This window comes from Liolophura sinensis, chromosome 9 (assembly GCF_032854445.1).
Source record: "Liolophura sinensis isolate JHLJ2023 chromosome 9, CUHK_Ljap_v2, whole genome shotgun sequence".
Lineage (NCBI taxonomy): Eukaryota > Metazoa > Mollusca > Polyplacophora > Chitonida > Chitonidae > Liolophura > Liolophura sinensis.
The window spans coordinates 31,041,533-31,063,783 of NC_088303.1; the positions used below are offsets into that span (position 1 = coordinate 31,041,533).

The following is a 22,251-nucleotide window of genomic DNA, read 5'->3' on the forward strand; positions in this document are numbered from 1 at the left end:
CAAAGACAGTAAGGGAACAGAACGTACTATGATTTATAATTTATTTATTTGTTTGATTGATGTTTTAGGCTGTACTCAGGAATATTTCACTTACACGACGGCGGCACTCTGATTTATAAACTAGTACTCTTAGCAGTTTACACCTTGCCATTTGACTCTTCTTTACAAGTTCAACAAGGTCGTAATGGACGCAAATGTGCTCCATAAAAGGCACCCAAATCGCCGCTAGTCAGTAAGATGTACCCACAGATACCAATACTAATACATTTCATTTCAGGGTAATGGTTTTTACCACCACATCAGATTTTTATGATGGCGAATCAGAATGTGAAAATATTCTGCATCATGCTGGCACTCTATAGTCATACATGTATAACATAACGGTAATACCACTCAATAAAACCGACACATTTCAAATATAACCACCACTGCAACGACAATACTATTCAAACACAAGATACACACAGTACTGATCACCAACAGTAAATGCAAATCTCCCAGCTGTTTCTCAAACTCTTAGCAGTGTCCACTGTCTTTTAGTTTTATCTATCAGGCATTCCCTATCAGCGTCTACCCAGTCATTAATGTACTGCAGTTAACGACAATGAATCAAAGTGAACTGGTTAGGTATGTGTTAGAAATTATTTACTGTAGGTTTATACTACGACTGTGCCTAAAAGGCCATGGTGTACATTTTAACCAACGACAAAGGGCCAGAAAGAATGACATTTAATGATATCCAAGTGTAAGAGCATACAAACGCTGCCTTCTTAAAAAGAGATAAATAAAACTTTTTGGTTAGAGTTGAATGAGTCAATGGCTACAATATGTCATACAGAAAAGGCGTTAGTTTAACTTACATTCAGTCGTAAAATTCTACACAAATTCCTAGAAATTTAATGGAAGTGGAATCCTAGAAATTTAATAGAACTGAAATACTAGAAATTTCATAGAAATGGAATCCTAGAGATGGTCCACAAAGTTACATAGAAAGCCAATGGACACTGCTTAGAGATACATACTTGAACCTCCACATATACATACACGAGCAAAACTTGGCCAAACATCAAACTAAATTCTATCCACTCTGAAAATGTCCTATTTATAAGAAATGATCCGTTACCTGAGAATTCCCCTTATTAAAGAATAAAAATACAGAACAGTTTTACTTAAATACTTTGGTTCTTTTCAATTCTGGAAAAATAACAGTTCTGCAAAAAGTATCAAGTAACAGAAATTTATCTTAACGTTAGATTGTTATTGTTTGGCCGCACGATTATGAAGGAGAGCTCGTATAAACAATATAATAGAAACCTCTTTATCTGGGACATATATAGAACCACAGACATCACTGATGCGGATCAGAGAATACAAGGGAAGAGTGAAGGAAGAGATGGATATGTATACAGATATATGTACATATATGTATGGGAACAGTTGGAAATCAATTCGTACACATTGCATAAACTATAATAGTAATTATACAGGTTTGAAATAAACTTTATAAATATTGTACATAAAATCTGAGAAAATAATAGAGGTGAGAAAAGGCGGATGACACGAGGATGGGTGGGATACATGGCAACCAGTCCGACAAAAGCCTTGTTATGGCCATAAACAATGACAGATGAGTTGTGAACAGCGACTTACTTTGTTTGGTCTTGGGGGTTGAAGGTGTCGTACAGAAGCGGGATGAGCACGTGGGCTCTACGCTGTGCCGCTAACTGTTCAGCTGTCTTAAACTTTGACACAAAACTCTGTAGAGTAAAATGGAAGTGTTTAGAGAGCACAAAAGCTGCCACATCATAAAACAAGTGTTTCGGTTATAAACACAATTCTGTTGCACTTGATAAACACAATGTCCTAAACTGTCACATGTTTAAGGTAATCACATCTCTATCAACACTTTTACATGTTTATCGGCTTGTTAGACTTAATAACACGAAAGTCATGTTTACTGGGCAAGCTATTTGTGTTTAGTGAAAATATTCACCATATTGCCGTGTAAACATTTCACATGTTTACCATAACAAAATCATCTCTTTGACCTTCTAAGCATAGTTTATTCATGAATACTAGGGTGCATTTATTAGTTAGTCAGTACTGAGGTGAGAACTATGTATTGTCAGTGAACTCCAGACCTGACTGTCTTGGTCACAATACTGTCCCTTTGGTGTCTGGCTTTCTTAATCACAGCCTTAGTCATTTCCATTTAACTTCCTTGTGGCTGCGTTTTGATATTCAGGTTATCAAGTTCATACCTTGATTTTGATGTATAAATTGTTGCCTGTTACAGTGTATTGCCATGACTGTAAAAGGCCCTGGTTTACAGAGGATGGTGTTGGTAGACCTGCCGGGTATCATATCTGTAAGTATGCTTTCATACAGCTCTTATTTTTTCTGTGGCTTCCAAGTTCAAGGTATCTTTCTTCACACACTTTCCATCATTTAGTTGCTTTGGATTTTGACTGTATTACTGTAGCATTCCCATAGACCATTCAATTAACTGTTTTTAAATTTTAGGACATTTGTTATTTAAATTTTTCTCCTGGTAGTGGTAGTTGTAAAACGTAAGGACATCTGTGAGTTTATTTATAAAGTGTGACATGAGTTTGTAAACCTACCACTTGTACTGAGTAACAAGCAATCAAAAGTTGAAAAAAATGGGATAAGCGGGTCAATCTGGAAAACGATATTTCTCTGATTTGATGGAAAGATCAGCTATAGACGACTGTGTACTTAAACTTGCAATCAATGGTGATTACAAATACTTATGTGTGTTAAGACTAAACTGGTTTGAGTAAATCCTTGTCAAACAAATTGTAAAAACGTTTCGAATATTGCAGGCCCTCCTACAAGAATGATGACCTCACATGTTAGTAAATTTGAAAGGTACTCAAGTCGGCGAATTACATACAAAAAAAACAAAAAAAAAGTATTCACCTGTAGTCTGACATTTCTCAGGTATGTCAACAGGAGGTCTACCACTTCCAGGGCCCTGATAAATACAAAATTCTCGATCATCAATTTACTAAGGTATGTTTAAAAGAAGCGTTGTAAACTTGAACATATAAAGTTAGATGGCAAAGTACGAAGGCTCTTCTGTATCGATAATACATTCTACTTGTTTTAAGTCAAACCGATGAAGCGTTTTACGCAAAAAACAACACAGAACCATTAGAATCTAACATAGAAATCTAACGACGTTAGATTATTACACGAGAATTTTCAAATGACAATAATGTCCATTAACATCAAAGAAGCTCTAAGGAGAGTAAGACGTTAATTGCGAAGAGCTCTGGCCCTGGACGAAAATAACATTACTTAAGCCGAGAAAGGTTAAAGTCGATTTTAAGTTGACGGGCTGTATTCCAAGAACATAACAAAGCTGAACCGCTTCGGTGGTCTAATAGAGTGTCCGCTTCGAAGTTGGGAGACATGGGATCAAACCCGGGTGGGGTTATACCAAAGACTTAAAATGGTACCTGTTGCTGTCTCGCTTGGGACTTTGCATCGAGTGGTTAGAGCAAGGCAACAGTATAATGTATCTGTATAATGTGATTGAGTGAGGTGTCATGTCTGGCGTCTTCGGCATGATATTTCAGTTTGGCAGCACTTTGACGGTATAGACTCACCCCGCCACAAGAAGATGACAACAAATTGTTAAGTGCAACGTAAAACCCCTAGCATCCATACGTACATAGCAAAGCTTCCTTGTGTTACTTACTGGTATTTTGCGTTGACTATTGCTTCTGTTTCCGGACCCTGTTCATATCTCTCTCCAGCCATATACGTTTGGCATTTCTTCATTGCCTCTTTTGAGTAGCCTAATAAATGATTTTTGAAGTCAGTAACCGATGAAATTCCTCATTCTGCAATACCTGGTAACCGTGCTAAATATACCGTATATTTTTCAAAACTAAAATAAATCCTCCCCTCACTCCGTGATTCATAATTTTAATTATTATGAATAATATTTTTTTATTATTTAACTCATATTTTTTTAATTAATATAACTCATCTTCATGCTGTCATTTTGTTGTATGGATCATTGCTAAAGATCCACGCAGAGAAGATGATACAGGTGTAAATGATAAGACCGAGTTCTTTAGGAGTCATCCGCCAATAACCGAGATCGAAGATCAGCGTTTAGTGGCGACAGTTATATATAGGTCAACGAGAAAGAAATCAAACAGCGGAACCAACAGTCGAAAAAACCCGGCAGGGTGGACATGTAAATTTTGCATTAGTTGTCATCAGATTGGACAGAAACATCGTTGAATGCTCATCAACTCCTTTTGTAAATAAAATGAATGTAAGAATAATGAGCCAGCTGTGGCCCTGGTATAGCGTACGTCTTTTTGAATGGACACCAACACTATACCCACACAGCGTTTGCTTGAGAATCAGTCTACGGAAGGTCCATATCCTTACGCTTTTCTTGTTCAAGCTGTTGTACCTTGATAAGTGTCGCCACTAATATCCTGCTATAAACCGGCCCTAAGCTGGGAACCAGTTTCGATGTCCACTCGATTTAAATCTCCTGTACATTCTCACAGGTCAAAACAATACAGCGTTTTCGCATTTGACATATTTTCGCTTTCTCCGCAAAGAAAAGAAAAACAAAAGTTTCTCACAATGAACTCAAACTCTATGATACACATTTTGTTGTGAATTGAAAATCCTACAATATACATTAGGAATCCTATCTCGAATAAAGTCGTTTAATGTAAGTTAAACTGCAATGAAATATTCAAGCGTACAGACGGAATAGTATTTGAATAAACGGTGTCGAAAAAGAATCTTGATGCAGCCTTTAAAATATCAGTTTGCTGAATGCCACAGTTGTCACAAAAGCTGTACAAAGCCGTCGCACGTTGCGTGAAGAAAATTTACGTAACCATGGATATAACGCCACACTGCTTGGTAAAACAGACCTCTAGAGACTTAGAATGTCAGTGCTGATGACATACGGGTCATTTCCAGCAAAAGCTCAGGGCCCCAGCATGAGTAAGAAATGTTACTACAGATCATATAAACGATATGGGTGATTTACTGCTTCGAATAAAGTATACATATGATTTTTGACAGAAATAATCACGTATTTCCATATTCTTGTCAATACCAACTTGTCCAATCCAAAAGCAGCTTTAGTTATTGATTTCAGCAATCGTGAATATAGAAAGCAAATTAAACAAAGTTCTGCATTATAATCAGTTTTTTTTTCATCAAATCACGAAGTATAAACGCTTTCACGCGTTGATGATTTACCCTTCTCTCTGTCCTTATGGAAGGGGAAGTCGTGTCTGCCATCCAGTAGATTCAGGAGAGGGTGTAATAGCTGGCGGACATCGTCCGAGTCCAAGTAGTAACCAAATTGAACCAGATGGTAGAGCAGCCGCAAAACCTGAAATGCATGGGCAGTCTTTTGTAATAAGGCTTCAGTAATAAGAGTTCAGAGCAAAGCATATTTTACTTCAATGCTCTGCTCAAAACAATAACAATCTTGTTTCGGATTTATAAGCATGTGGCTTGACATTTAAATTCCGTTGTCTACAGGCCATTTTTTGACACAACAGATGTGTATACTCTTTCTCTTTCTGTACTAATTTAACTGGTCTGTATAATGTGGCAATGTTCGCGAAGAAACTGTTACCACTCCAAGATTACCAAGATTAATCCGTTAAACTGATAGAATATTATGCTTTTTTGGTAATTTCAGACTATATTATGTTGTTACTATTATTTATTGTTATAAATGTGTATGCTTATAATGTGTATGCTGATGTAACGGAATATCGTGCTGTCATAACATAATAACATAATATTTTTCAACATGACTCTGAAAAGAATATTATGTTAAATTTAACTTAACTGATTACATTTTAGAGTGTTTTTAATACTCTGCCTGAAATGTTGCAAAAACAACTAAGTGACAATATTTCATCCGTTTGTCCTGGACAGTTTGTATCCCATGCAAAGACACACCCGCTGTCACTAAAGACACAGACACTATCACCCACTGACATCCTACCTGTTCTATCAGCATATTGTGACCGATTTCGGAAGCCACCATACATTTGTTCGTCAGCAGAAACTCGGCAATCCAGTCCCTCAACACAGGAAAGATGGCAACCAGCTCTTTGACCACCTGAAATGGGGAAATGATTATTTTTTAGATATGTTTATTGATCAGTTTATCTTTTTGTTTTATTTATTTCACGGCTTTTTACGTCGTTCCCAAACCATTTTGTTATAATTCGAGTTCTATAACTCAAAACAAACGGGAGAAAGCTCTTAAAGCTCGTAGGTCTACGTTTCAGAAGCTGTATGGCGTTAAGCGCTGCTTATTCGGCGAGACCTCATCTCTAAATAACGGAGCACACACTACGCTGGGAAAGCTGGCTTTGGCATGCTTGTTTTTCAATCGTTAGGACACGGGTTCAATCCCGGCCTTGACAGGGATTTTGTAAATTTTCCTCCGTTATCGCTTTAGGGCCTTGGTGGTAATAAACGACCAGTAACGCTTGTTTGGCCGCTTGCGCAGTTTTTGTTTGTCGCAAATCCGTTGTCTTAGTCAATTTGGTGTACATATCATCACTCAAGTTATACTTCGTCAGTCACTTGCCAAAAGTCGGTGGTTTAACTCGGGCTTCTTCCACCATAAATTTTACTACCCTCGTACAAGTGAAAATACCTGAGTGTGGCATCACACAACTGTCAAATCAATAAATAAACGTATCATTACACACTTTGCAAATTAGTCTAAATGCAACACTCCTAATATTTCATTTATTAGAGGATCGAGAGGGCTGAGTGCTGTTATCGACGCATTGTCCACTGGAACAAACAAATGTCTCAAGAATCGGTAATCGAAAAGCACACATGGTTAGATGCTATTAATTTGGGACCAATCACTTTTAATGGCTGCTCCAGTTTAACACACAAAACTCAAGTGCTTGATCGAATGATGGTCGAGCTCTTAGCAGTGTTTATCATCGTGAGACAATAAAGAGATTGACTTTATTTGTGTTTCACACTGTGGTCAATAATATTTCTATACATTATGGCACACGTCATGGGGGCGTAGTGAAGTTGTAGCAGAGATCAACATCCTTGGGACACCACGCAAATCGGCAGGATTTTGATGTCCCTCCCAACTTAAAGCTACAGCCGAATGTTCACAATCTGACCAATCGTTTCTCGGGAGACCCATTAGATGACTGGACCAGCAAGGTTTAATGTTTAATAAAATTTTGAATGCATGCCACATATGCAAGGTGTACTGATTTGTATATAAAAAAACAACAAGTAAACTTCTAAAATTTCTGCATCGCTGTTTTCCAGCTGCAGTTTCAAATTTTAATTGAATTAATTGAATTTTGAATAAATAACCTATATGCGTCAGTGATTGTCAATGTTTTCTGCACTAGTTAATAGAACAGCATTACTCTCAAAAAAATAATCTGTTAAATTTAACAGAAAATCTGTTGTCTGAGTGATAAAAGAATGCATCCTGCTATTGTAGGGTGATATTCTGTTAAATAAAACACCCACATTCTATTAGTTTAACATAAAGATTCTATGAGGCTAACAGAATATTCTGTTGAATATAACACAGTATTATATTGTAATAACAGAGTACATTCTTGCATCCCTCGGACAACAGACTTTCTGTTAAATTTAATAGATTATTCTTTTTTATTATTAATATCGCCGTTCGACTTGTTGTACATCTCGACCCATTTACGAGAAAATCATCTCGACCAGGTGCAAAGCAGAATCTGATCACAGATCTGTACATTTGTTAGCACAAGAATTCGTCTATTAGGCTAGCACATGTACGCCAATTTACAGAATTTACAGAGAAGAGTTGCCATTTTTTTTTACTTCTGTTTTTATCGTCCTTCACATGTTTGAGCAGAGACCAGGTCGGAATAACATGCACAGGGATTCCGCCTACGATGGAGTAAGCCCAGAGCAGATCAAGAAAAAGTCGACGCATCTCGGATCAAAGAGAGCCAAGTGAGTCAATCGATTGCAATTAACACGTGTAAACAAATACTCCCTATAGAGGACAAAATTGTCCAGCATAATCTCGGCATGTTTGTGAACATGTCTTAACATCTTGTATAATCAATAGGAGGTAAGTGAGATTTGTCGTAAACCGGCAGCCGTCACTGATCCAGCCACCGAAGTGAGCAATGACAAGTTTTAAACGTACTCCAAAATCTGGTACAGCATGTAAACTTAAAGGAAACCCATATGCCTAGCAAACACAATCAGAGCACCCAATTACAGGATATTATTATCAATTTTGGTAATATTAAATAAACATTCAGCCTTCTCCATGAGAAAACTATAGTTGGAGAACATAATTAGGCTGCCACTGAATAGAACTGAGAATGATTAAATGTGGATAATGTGGAATAATGATATTCGGGGTTTTTTTGTTTTGTTTTGTTTTTTTGTTATTTTTTTTTTTGCACACATCCCTCTCCAAAACATGGACAAATTATCAATAAAGTAAAGCATGAACTAATTTGTATTTCCAACTATCTATTTCTTGCAAATTCGAGTGTGATTAATACAGTTTATTAATACCCTACGAGGTACGAGTTCAACTTTAGCGTTGGACAAGGAATTTCTAGATAATCCCGCTCTCATTCTTCGTGCGGACTTGTGTGAATAATTGGTCAACTGCGCTCTGTGCGCTGCCGTTTGCGCAGCAATTTGCGCAGCCTTCTTTCGGTGAAGACTAATTGTCTTCCACTAATGTGGTGTGTAAGTCTTTACGTATTAGTCTTTACTTGTGGGCAATGCACTCCGATTTTCTCAAAGCGTCTCAATTCTTGAAAATTGCATCAAATAATGATCAAATAGAAAATAACACTGGATAAAAGTAAGGCTTTGCTATTACCGTTTTGAGCAGAGGTAAGCTTAATAAGACGTTGAGGAGCAACTCTTATTGTGCAAGCAAATTTCAGAACATGTTTAGGTTAACATTTTTGCAGCAATGTTTTTTTTATGTAAAAAAAAAAATTAATAACAGGCGAACTTTCTGGACCAAAATTCTGATACCTAAGCACCAAAACCGATTTCACAGTCCATTTACCAAAAAATTTACAGTTTTGAAGGCATCGCTTTCCGGGTTCGCTAAGGACAAGAAATAATCCAGCAACCTGGAATAACATCATTTAAAACGCACAGAATAGGGAGTAAAACCAGAGCAACTACGACAGTGTGATAGTTGGCCAATTGACACATGTAACGGGTAAAGTACGGTCTGTTGATTAATAATAATACCTTTAATTTTTTATCCTAAAGCTGGATCTGGCCTAGCATGGAACTATGTCAGTCAATGGAGAATGATATCAATGAAACAGCTACCGAAATGAATAGCTGCTTGGGGTTTTCATCTATTTATTCCAATAATTGAAAAAACAGACGTCGCGATGGTGGTCAATATGATCAAACTATCACACCAGCTTAACAAACAACCCTGTTAATACAAAAAGTTCAACGACTGACCTCACATCAAACAGATTAAATATGACGAGTACTTGTCCGCGAATTATGCCAAACATACAGAAATCAATGCGCGCAGGTGACGATGCTGACGGGACACGATTACTGGTAGAACTATAGCTCCCCACTAAGTCAACATCAGATCATAAAGTGGGTCATGAATGAACACGTTTCTCGGTGCATTTGAACGTATTTACCAATACACAATGGAGTTGTGATAGGACATCACTGGTGGCTACATCACGATGTAGTAAACATATAGTAAAGGTCATCTCGCTTTGAAACTCCTGGTCAAGCGGCCACCTATCTCTGTGAGCGGCGGGGAGGAGGGAATGGTGAGGACCGAAAATTTAGAGGTTTCACTAAGCGGCGTACGACATGTATTTATCGTGCATTTGTCGTACTATATTTTATACGTCACTGTCAAAGTACAATCGTCCTATATGTGCGATATCGTACAAGTACGACATCTTTGTGAAAGTGGCCCCAGTCTTCGTGGCAACCGTTTTTCAGGTACATGGATAGGTGCAACGCATTCTCTTGACTTTGGGCCACTCTAATCTTTACATTCACAGAAATTATGTTAGACTACACTTCACTAAAACGTTTGAAGTGTCCGTACACTTCGGACACACTGAAAAGTAATATCAAAACACATACATTGTATATTTTAACTGTAATATACAGTATACTGACGCACAGTTCTCTAATCAGTCTTCATCTTTTACAGTAATATTACAACACACACTTTGTATTCCAGTATTTTTGAAGTGTCCATACATCACATGAACGTTAATATCAAAACACATGCACCATATAACTTTTATTGTAATACTGTATCTGACGCACCGTTTCATTTTCACTGTAAAAATGGAATGCACCTTTCAGTGTCACATCAAAACGCATACATTGTGAGATTGTATAAAATGTACTCACGAAATCCCCTTGGCTTTTCTCCTCATCCTTAGATCCAACATAATCATAGATAAAGCAAATGTTTGGGTGATCAAGCACGGAATAGTTGTTGCCGACATCCACAAATAAACCTGGAGAAAACGAATGTATTTCATAAAAGGAATAGGCATGCTTGGTTTCTGATAGTAGGTTTGTCAGTTTTAAAATAATATTCGAAGTCTGTTATGCTATTTACGAAGCCTTTCGTGTGGATCTAAAACGCGTGATAATCGTAGACAATAACATGTATTTGTAAATTATATAATTAGGCTTAAATATCCATCAAACCTGACGTTCCATGTAGCAGATTGAATAATGGTAACACAAAATCTGTACCGTGCAGGGCATAAGGTGATAAACTTACTGGTTGTGAGATCACAGTATTTGGCTCTGATCGTATCCGGCAAGATGTCCGACCTTAGGCACAGAAATGTCTCCTCCCACGTCAAATAACGCAGTTCCTTAGTGATGGCATTAATTGCGTAATCATTCCTACCCTGTTAAAATATTGGTATACATGTCCATATTACAATTCTAACGGACAAATTAATGATTGTAGTGTAAATTAACATAACAAAACTACACTGGTTTTTACTTTGGAAAGGGCATACGCCAATGTTGTAATGAATGGGTGGGCGTTTTGTTTGATAATATCGTTAGGTTACTGTCTACAATACTATGCAAATCTACAAATTCAGATAGACTAACGACCAACTTTTTCTATCCTCGGCCCCCAGGGATTTTGTCTCGCCGAATAGATTGTTCAAAATATCGAGGCCATGTGGGCAACATTCCCTCTTATAGGTTTATACAAATAGAAATGGCAAATGTCCGTTTTTTCACTACGAATATGAGAATAAAGGTACGCCTACGCATACGTGCAAGCTACTGTTCTTCTATTTGTATTGCCAGTTCGTATTCAACACTTATGTCAGAATATTCTTGACTCGGTCCCTTGCTCAACTCAGCCTCTATTTCCACATACGACTGATGTTTACCTAAAGTTGTTCTATAATTTTTGATGTACCGGACTTGTTTTTGTCAGAAAGTCAAAATGTTTCCACAATGTACATCACTGCATAACGCAACATGTCAAGGGGCTTAATAGTTCATCTAGTATTTATTTATTTCATTGGTGTTTTACGCCATTCTCACGAATATTTCACTTATATACGAAGGCGGCCAGTATTATGGTGAGAGGAAACCGAGAAGAGCCCGGTGGAAACCCACGACCATTAATCACTGGGGTGCACTGGCACTCTGACCAATCGTCCGCATGTCACAGACGCATTATATTCGCATGTATTTCCATCAAAATGCGTGAATTTTATTCAGCAAATTATCGTGGTATTTGCATTCATCTGAGACTCTGACAAGTGCATGAATAATACGAGTTCAAATGACGTACTTTGTCACTGGTACATTGCCAGCTGTATGCCAGGCTGTAATAAATCAACACCCTGCGATCAAGCAACCTAATTACTGAACTGTGTTGTAAAAACCAGACGTCACCAGAAGCGGGTCAAGCCGGAATCCTCGCAGCCGATTAAACTAAATGTCCCATTTATTACCCCTATAATGCAGATTGATTCCTTTTGTTTTAGAAAGATTACAGTCAACACGAATTGTCCAAAATCAGCTTTGCCAACAAGAGGAGCCTCGTTGTCTGATTCGCGCACACATATTTCCCGTAAAAGAGTTGAAACCCTATCTCCCTAGTAACAGTACGGATCAAATGAGAAGTTACAGGCTTTGTTGCATACTAGCTAGAATTCCATGTACCTATCATTCCTAGCAGGGTAACTTAATGTCATCTGAACAAGAAACACATGTCACCTATAAATTTGCCCTTCCGCAGTTAAGCACGTCAAAGCGCGGATCATTTAATCCCAATGATCAGGTGGGATGCTAAAAACTAGATCACACAGATAAAATTAAAAGACATCCAACTATACATTCAGGTCTGAAAACAAAACAACTGTAACTGACTTTTTCGTCTTTTTCTTATTTGACGGCTATAGTTTAAAAAAGAAAAAAAATTGAGTTCGAGGTTCAAAACCATGAAGATACCGAAAAGCTGATAGTACACACGAGAAGTGGAAACAGAACATTAGCAGTCTGACAGAGAACTCCGACTCACGTAGCACAGGGCTTTATACAGGTCCAGCTGGTGAATGAGGAAGTCGTACATATCCTGATTGAACGAATGGTATGTGGTCTGAAGAAGAACAAAGGAAAAACATGATCAGACTTTATGATAACAACAACAACAACCGTTAGTAAACACATTAAACACTAAATATAAACATGTATAAACCAATAGTGAGCGTACTACATGTAGAACTTAAACAAAGATAAAGGTTTGGGCACCATATATGGTGACTTGGTAGAACTATCTCAGCCAGAGACATTAAAAAACAACAATGATGCATAAATAACCTTATAAAGACAGGCGTCAAGTTCGATATTCGTATACCACTCGTAAACCATATACGGCAGTCCGAGAGGAAATCACAAGACCTGTTTCTAGAACAACCAAAATACCAGTTCCCAAAAAGAATATGTAAGAAATAACATGTAAATGGTAAATAAAGCTGGTAAAATTGTAGAGAGAAGCAGTGACAATTTACGTATGAAGTTTAAATTAACCTTTTCTATCAGAACAGAGGAACTATTTTTATGGCTGATTGTTTTCATTTTGCGTTGTTCATCATCCAATTTTCGCTCCCACTATATTATTTATCCAGCATTAAAAACGTCAAATTATTGAAAGCATAAATCAGAGAATATCCCGATTAAAGAGTTTGGCAAAAAAAACCTCAGTTATAAACTCCGGAACTGAGGTCATCTGAAGCAAATGTTCAGACAGGCTATGTCCTCAAATAACGACGTCTGTATATCAGTCATACCGTACATCACAAACATCTAACTCTTCCCATGTTCAATTTTTCTCCTCCCTAGACGACAGCTGATCAATAAATCCGAGCAAGGTCTGATTATCGGCCAGTTTTCCTGATCTGTGGGTCTTTGAGATGTCTACATGTTTTCCCCTGACGCATATAGCGTTGATTTCATGCTTGCCCGCTCCTGGTACACGTATCTAATGAAAAACGGCCTCTGACATTTATACCAGGCAAAACCATTTGTCAGTCGAAGCTTATGTAATTGTGCTGCTTTCTGCGGTCAATGTAACGTTTTTCTGTTCAGACCAGACAACGGTGAAATATGACTTCTCGTAACCCCCTGAAGGCTGTAATGAAATTTCAGCTCTACACACTAAACAACCTCGATTAAACTACATTGACATTGTGCTGTGGGGCTTTTTCAAATGTACTTCAGACCGTTCTGTTAATTCTGAATATGTAACTATGTACGTGTAAACTTGCCTATGTATTACATAATGGAACAAATGCGCTCTAGCATTAATTACATATTGTTGGAATGAGGAAATTTAATGACATGAGGCCGGCTAAGCCTTACTGCTCATATCCTACGCTAGACACGGACGCCTATTTTCCCAGGTTGGGCTGCTACAGATTACAGCTAGACACTAACGGATAAACACAGTTCCAATCTGGCGCCACCAAGTGTCCACCAGCGAGTCCGCCAGCCAGTCGATTAAGGAAAAACATTTATAACGAATATAACACAAAAATATGTGCTTCAAACTGGTTCAAGGTCACATGTACCGTGTGAAACACAATCTGCCATATTCATCATTACTTGTATCGTGTAGTACAAAAGCTTAACCTGTATGGTATGGTACACACGCTCAGGTGTGCAATACACGGTGTAGTGTCCATTCTCATGTGTATTGTACAATTTCCCTTGTATGGATTGATACTCAAGCACACGAGTATCGTTTGGTGCACAGCCTCTCTTATACCGCATAACACACAGCTTCAAGTGTACGGTGTGTTACACTGCCTCATTTTACCGTGTACCTCACGTGAACGGTGTTGTACTCGTGTGTATTGTGTTTCACACAACTTAACGTGCACTGTAATGTACTCAGCATTCACGTGTACTGTGTTGTACACAACTTCACGTGAACCAGAGCCTAATTCAGCCTTTCTCAGCGTCCGATTACAGGATGCTGTCGTTTCCTCGAAGTGCCCTTTGCGTCAAAAAACAAAAAAATTTTAAAAAATGAGACAGCCTGAATCCATTATAAGACTCGGATTATCTACTTAGTCGTTAGGCTTCGGCTAGCCATTAGCCACATTAGTTTTGGCGAATATAATTTCTGTGTAGCGAAAGCAAACTGGCGTCCCTTCGCTAAAGTGGCGAAAGCAAGGGATGCCTTTCAACTTCAGTTGTTTAGGTTTAAAGTTCGTAAATTTACTCATATTTAATGTTGAATCCAGTATCAAGAAGGAATATTTTACTTCATTGTGAAAGAACTTGGTTATGAAAACAACAAAGTTTTTAAAGAGCATTTAAGATCGGAGATGTATACCCTGAAGCAGGTAACGAAAATTGGACCCGCGATAATTCAATTAGCATTCAGATTATGCAGGCCCGGAACTACTTTCAGTTTACTTTTTGGGGTAGCTATGATACAATGTGATGATCAGATGCACATGTCATCCGGGATGGCAGAGTTCTCCACATATCAATACAAGTCATCCTTATACTGAAATTTCGGGCTAGGCACGTGTTATGGGCGTGCACTTTTGGTGGAGGTCAACCGTAGGAACCGAGGCCCTTAAAGGCGGAGAAAACATAAAAATGATCTAAAGTTCAGATGAAACAGTGCGAAAAGTTATTCCTAACTGTGGTTTTCAGTATTTTTTCCGATTTTTCCTTATGGAGAAAAAGACACTTGAAAATAATTTTTGTATTTGGGATCAGATTTTGGTATTTATAGTCTTTGTTTGATGATGCCATAAATGAGGATGTAAAACAGGTTTTATACGTATTTTTGCACTAGTATTTGTTCTTTTCAGGTAACAAGTGTATTAAACCTCAACTTAGATCATATTTATTTTTAATGTGTTCATAAATATTATCATAATTTAGGTTAAATGCAAATATTTCGAAACAAACAACAAATTTACATTCAAATAAATTTATTAGACAAGCATCACACCCTTATTTAGAACATTATTATGCAGCATCAATAAATACCAAAAGTTGGTCCCAAATACCCACCATACAAAAATATTTTCAAATACTCTTTTCTCTTGAAAAAAAAAATCCCCAAAAATATTAAAAAGCATATTTGCAAATAAGTTTTGACGCTCTTTTATCTGATTTTGGCATCATTTTTATGTTTTCTTCTCCTTTAAGCATGTATGAGAATCGAAATATTCAACAATGAGGTGCCCTTCACCGGTGGTTCCACCCCCTGCCTTTCTCAGGCCAGATTAGGCACTGTGAACGGTATTGTACTCCATTCACGTGTACAGTGTTTTCCACAACCTCACGTGAACGGTGTTGTACTCAGCATTCACGTGTACGTGTTGTACATAGTTTCACGTGTATTCTGTTGTACCCAGCATGGGAGATCAACACAATTTCATCAAAATTCCCTGACGTCATAACTTCGAACTATTCATTGCATGTTACGCACGAAGAAAACAAGTTTTTACGAAACGATATGGAAAAGGTGGTCATTTCCGTGGTGGACACTGTGCGCAAGTAAGTCTTGTGTTTCACTGTGGTATAGACAGACAAGAACTTACATCAATAAAGTCGTGCAGAGCTATCCAGCTGGCTCCAGCGTCTGTGGACACGTACAGAATGTTAGGGCTGCCGATTAATATCCTGCCCTCGAGCTGTCAGAAACACACCCTCCTGTCAGAAACCGGAAAAGTGAAACATATTTCTGATGACGACTGTGTGGCTGACTATAACGTACTGTTATGTTGATACGATCGCTACCATTCGAAGCTGACATCTATCGTAAATTTATTTGTTGAACGTCAGCTCAAGATGAAATGAAACGTGGTATTTTAGCTCTCTTAAAATAGTCTGTATGTATCTCAGAAAGTATGTTGTCTGAGTGATGCTGGAATGTATCCTGTTAATTCCACAGATTTTTCTGTTTAATGTAGCACACGTATTCTGTTAAATATAGCACACATATTCTGTTAAATATCGCACACAAATTCCGTTTAATTCAACATAAAGACTGTGTTAGAATATCAAGATATTATTTTGAGTATAATATAGTATTTTGTTATGACAACTGAATACTAGTCCTTTCTAACATGATTCAGCCGACAGGTCTTTCTTTTCAACTTAGCAGATATTGATGATCTTTGCCTTATTTATATTTTTACGTACTAAGGGGAGTTCGAAAGATATTCGTAAAAAGTTAGTGTAAATTACGAATAGTTGTATGTTGTGAACAAGCCATATGGCATCAGCTAACCCTTTCGTCCTGTAACCATTGTTGTACAATGTAGGTTTGGTTGTTTGGGATAGCCACGTCGTCACAAACGCACAACACTTGCATCAAATCGAGGAAGCGGTAATTCTGCAATATAAATTGTTTATTTACATACATACAGGTTTACTGAAAAATGTAATAGTTTTAGAATACGATCGAAACTCGGTTTTATAACTATAGCTTCTCTACAAAACGCCACTGGGATATGATGGTTAGATAGTTGCTTACGTGCTAAATATAATAGCATATCGATAAAATCAATAATTTGGTTTATGTTACAACATAGAACCCACGACGGGGTAATATATAAAGTATTTGACCTTGAAATTAGAGAATAACCTGTCCTTTGCCTAATATTTTCAACTGTCCTATTTGTAAGCTTGCTCTAAACACAGAAGCTAACAAACCTGATTGGTCCGGAGGAGTGATACAAACTGATCAATCTGGGAGTGAGTAATGCGGTCCCACAATCTTCCGCTTGTCTCGAATCAGTTCCACGATCATTTGGGCAACATTCAGCCCAATACCTCCCTATACATTGAGACAAACGAGGAAAGCTTTATTCAGGTACACATGTATTAAGTCATTTGTCCAAGTCAAAAAAAAACATCCCATTCAGCTGAAAATACCCAAATGTAAAGCGCGATATATGTACTCCAGAGACACTGAAGCCTATTTCTTCAAATTAACTCATTCCAAGCTGGGACTAATGTAACAGAGGGACAGGCATCGAGACGAAGTCACGTTATTTCACGGCCTCGGCGAGACATCTCGTAAATCTGACAGTACAGGGCAAGGCGAATTAGAGGGAACGGAAGCCATGAACTGGATCAAGTTACTAAGCTGGTTATTTTTTTTCTCTTCATGATATGCAAGATTTCTTTCTGTTAAGTCCAAGTTACATTATAGTGGTATGTGGCAATAATAACTTTTGAGCGATCGGTAGCCACTGGCGAGTAGACTCTGCCGGTTAGGTTTTACCTCTCCCACGGAGACCTGTTTTTCAAAAAGGCGACAATTTAACTACAATCTTGAGCAGCCCCACGGACTTTCACATGTAACTCCTCTTTCATTTTTTTCATACATTTGTCTCATTTTTATTGTCTTTAGCAGTTAACATCTGTGTGGATCTGTCTGTTTCGCAGTTCTGGACATACATTTTATCGTCATTTTCCTCTTCTATTAACAACAATAGGTAAAAGTACATTGCCTTTAAAAATTACACACTTTTGCGGCAGGCGTGGTATACTTGTCGTTGCTATAAGGTGACAGTTACACTGAAAAATATGCTTATAGTTGAGATATTTTCAATGTAAAGCCGGTATGAAGTTAGCTCTAGCGAACTGTTCTGACATAGTTATGTAATAGCCCGCCAGAGACAGTCCCTAGGTAATTAGTGCCATAAAGTCCTATTGTGCCATATTTGTTCTTTATCTGTGAAAACCTGATTTTAACACAAATAACCTACTTGAGTAGAAATACCTTTACGACCAATTATTATATTGTTGAATATATAAATGTTAATTCCTGTTCTGTTATAGTGATAAACAGGTGATATTTGTTGTTAATCCGCAAACCTGTCTATTTGATTTCATTTATATTTAAATCTGTGCTTTAAAATTCAAGTGCTACAAATATATAAATTAATATTTTGTACTCACCTAAGACCTGTTGAGGATTTACTTAATTTTGTCTACCCTCTGTTTTGAACTACACAGACTAAATTTTTGTAGATACCATTGCTTAATACAATGTATTAGGGATATGAAAATGTTTCATATGTATTTCTTACATAGGAGTTACTGGTAACTGAGTATCTTTCAAAATGCATATTTAATTGATGAAAATTACATGTTAGCATTTACACCTGCAATGACTGCTTCACATAGCACATATTCAAATTATTAAATTTCATCATGTTTCCTGTGTACTCACCAGTATTTTTTTAAAGATTTTCAGTATGTCTCGAGACAATGATCAGGCGGATATGAAAGCACTCGCGTAAATCTACAGTCCATCAAGTGCATACGAACCATTCATATAGTGCGGATCAACCGAAATTCCCTCGTCCAGATGGTGTCTAGATGATTTTATTTCCAAAGCAACAGAATGTGAAGTGTCAACTGAACCGTCTGATTCAGATAGATTCCACACAAGCGAGTTTTGTGTGATTTTAGACAACATATCATTCGGTGTCACGACAGCACTGCTTTGAATGAGTTTATGAAATCTGCTAACAGTCTGACCTACCAAAACCTGCACAGAGCTTGCTGCACGTTGGAAATTAAAACAGTTTCATAACTTGTATCACTAAAAATGTTCCTTATGTTGTTATTTAAATACACATACCTATATCTGATTTGCCTCCTTTTAAAATGTCTGGTACCGTTATTAAAAAGAGTAGTCCAGTGAATTAAACTGTCTATTTTCACCAACAGCTGAGTCCTCTGCATTGGTTATTGCATGAATGCGGCCCTGGATTATCTGGCACTTTTTCATAATTAGTATCTTGAAATGTCCTTAGAAAATTATCGCAGCTATGCTATTTGCACCTGGCGTAAAGTAAACGATCATATTCAAACATCTCCCCACAAGGCATAAGTTCAGCCCTAGCCTTGGATAGTGAATTTGTATTTCCAACTGGTCTCGCTGTTTTCTTAGAGGCCTTGGTGATTATAAGCGCTCTTAACATTTACAGTCTCATTGTCTACAAACATGGGGTGCAAGTCTGTATGTCACATGTTGGACCCAGTTCAAGGTTCGTGGTTTACTCCTAGCTCATGGGTATCCTGCACCCACATGGTAAAACTTGTATAAGTGAAATATTCTTGAACATGGTGTAAACAACAATCAATTGTTTTTGTTTTCGTTTCAGTGACGTACATGATCATATTTCAATACAACTCGGGGCCAATGCCGAGTCATCAGTTACTGGATAGTTTACATGTACCATTTACTGTAGTTCGTCTAAAGTTTAACTTTTTTCGCTTACAATTATGTGGAAACCCCTATGTCGCCAGGCGGTAAGGGCCAATCATGTAACAATAACAGCAAAATAACGTCACCAGATTGGTTAATCTAAGTTTGCCACCCAGTGTTTCTGTATAATCGTGGGGGCCCTTAATGTTGTATCAGCAAAACTTATGTGTTGGCATTGAAAGTTCTCTTTTTATGCCTTATTGTGCTTCTGAAAGCGCATTTCTACACGCCGAACTTAAGCATTTAGCAACAATACATCATCACAAAAAAGTAAATAAAATCATTTCGCTCGGTACTAAATATATCAACGATTACAAGTAATCCATGCAACAATTATAATCCACGAGCAAAACGATATAATAGCCAGGTGATGTTGGTACAGGACGTTGTTGTGGTATCTGTAAGTTTCTAGCTACTTCTTTCCAGAAAAAGCCTGGTGGACTCGTGAGATTCTATCCAGTTGTTTTCAATCTACATAGTCGTCTGCCGTCTTTCGTGGATTTGTTTGGGTTCATTGTATGGACATTTTATCTTGGATAATTCGCACATTGTAATGACACTGGTACTGACTGCTGTAGGTTATATTCGTTGCCTAGCGAACACGAAAGCACGTTTGCCTGACGCGTGCGCGGGGCATATTACACGCTGCGCGCAGGACCAAACCGGCCCATTTACATATACCAGTGCAGGCGTTGCCTATCCCTCTGTTATATTCGTCCCAGTTTCTAGTCACATTTGTAAATAGCTGTGGTATCTATATGCATGGATGGGTCTTGGAGTTTTGCCTTTCAAAACTTATACCTTGTCATGTAGTAATCATTAACTATTCGCTAGTTTTAAATATCCTTCCAAACTTTTGGACACGGATTGTTTGCTTACACATATATGTACATGTATTAATTTATGTATTTATTTATTTATTTGATTGGTGTTTAAGCCGTACTCATAAATATTTCACTTATACGAAAGCGGCCAGCATTATGTTGGGAGGAAACCGTGCAGAGCCAGGAGGAAACCCACGACCATCCGCAGGTTGCTGGCAGACCTTTCCACTTACGACCGGAGAGGAAGCCAGCATGAGCTGGACTCGAACTCACAGCCACCGCATTAGTGACAGGCTCCTGGGTCATTACGCTGCGCTAGCGCGCTATCCGACTGAGACATGTATTAATGCAGCCAATTAGAAACACGGCGTTTGTCATACATGTACCTGTGTTCCGAGTAAAGAACTGTACCAATTGAAAACGAAAGCTTTTATCATGTATATACCATACCTTCTGAGTAAACTGAGTCTGGAAAAACTCGATGTATTTCGCAAAGTATAGGGCGTTTTTCCGACTTTTTCCGCACATGTACGTGTATAGTATATCGTATGCCTCTTTAAATACTTGTATCAAGTTGATCTCATCCGCGGCGCCATCTAGCGGGCACTGAAGCAGTTTGACAAGAAGGTCAATGACCTGGAAGAAAAGGGAAACAAAAAAAAAATTACTCAAATAGATTCAGAACAATAAAGTTCAATCCACCATACTCTGTTACAACACAAACATTGTACTTTCTAGTCATTCGTTTAGCTCGATAAATTCCTTTACAGCATACAGTTGAGGGTTGGCTCAATTTTGTGATTTTAGATAGATCCTCGCAAAGATTACACTGTGAATGATGAATACACAAAGCTCGTTCCTGATGATGGCCTGATACAAATGTATCAAAGTACAAGGTCTTCTTTGACTGTGCCATTCACCAGTGTCATGTTACCATGTTATCACTGCCCCTGCACACGTAATATGAAATGAGATCAATGATATTGTGTTCTGATGTGTGCCAATGGTCTCATCTTGATTTATTATATTTTGAAATACGTTTCTGTCTGTAAATTCATATCGGAAGCTCAATAGGCGTTGTCTCGTCCTTAAATGTGCTTGCTTTTCAATCACTGCAACATGCTGCCTCAGTGCAGGCCTTGGTACTGAATTTGTTTATTCCCCCCACCTCCCCCCTTTCACTGTTTGTGACCTTGCCGGGTAACATCCGCTGAAGACCCTTTGTCTTCCATCAGTATGTAGCGCATATGTGTGCGTCACACGTGAGAAAGTTTGTCAGTAACTTGCCAAAGTTCGACGGTTTAACCCGGTCAATCCGGTGTCTGGTGCATCCATAATACTGATCATCACTGTATAAGTGAAAAATTCTTGAGTATGGAGTTAATAACAATCGATTAAATAAATAAATTACAAATTCCACCAAATTTTTAACGAATGTGCTTATATAAGAAATTTAGAATGTGGGAAGAATACACGTTTCACGGTTCTATTTTTTCGATTATTTACACGAAAATGACCGCCAAAATAGACCGGATAAGATATGAATGAATTTGTCATATGTTTGCATTT

The 22,251-nt window shown here is 37.8% G+C and overlaps 1 protein-coding gene across 1 annotated transcript in view; it reads right to left on the minus strand.

The window, feature by feature from the left end:
- LOC135475155 (inositol 1,4,5-trisphosphate receptor type 3-like) overlaps positions 1-22,251 on the minus strand; it is a 145,838-nt gene that overhangs the window by 46,150 nt on the left and 77,437 nt on the right. The window contains 14 exon segments of the mRNA XM_064754930.1: positions 1,651-1,757; positions 2,944-2,998; positions 3,728-3,827; positions 5,272-5,407; positions 6,035-6,151; positions 10,465-10,574; positions 10,847-10,979; positions 12,623-12,700; positions 16,170-16,235; positions 16,237-16,281; positions 16,862-16,966; positions 17,287-17,343; positions 17,345-17,410; positions 21,133-21,318. Of these exon segments, the coding sequence (XP_064611000.1) occupies positions 1,651-1,757; positions 2,944-2,998; positions 3,728-3,827; positions 5,272-5,407; positions 6,035-6,151; positions 10,465-10,574; positions 10,847-10,979; positions 12,623-12,700; positions 16,170-16,235; positions 16,237-16,281; positions 16,862-16,966; positions 17,287-17,343; positions 17,345-17,410; positions 21,133-21,318 (1,361 nt within the window).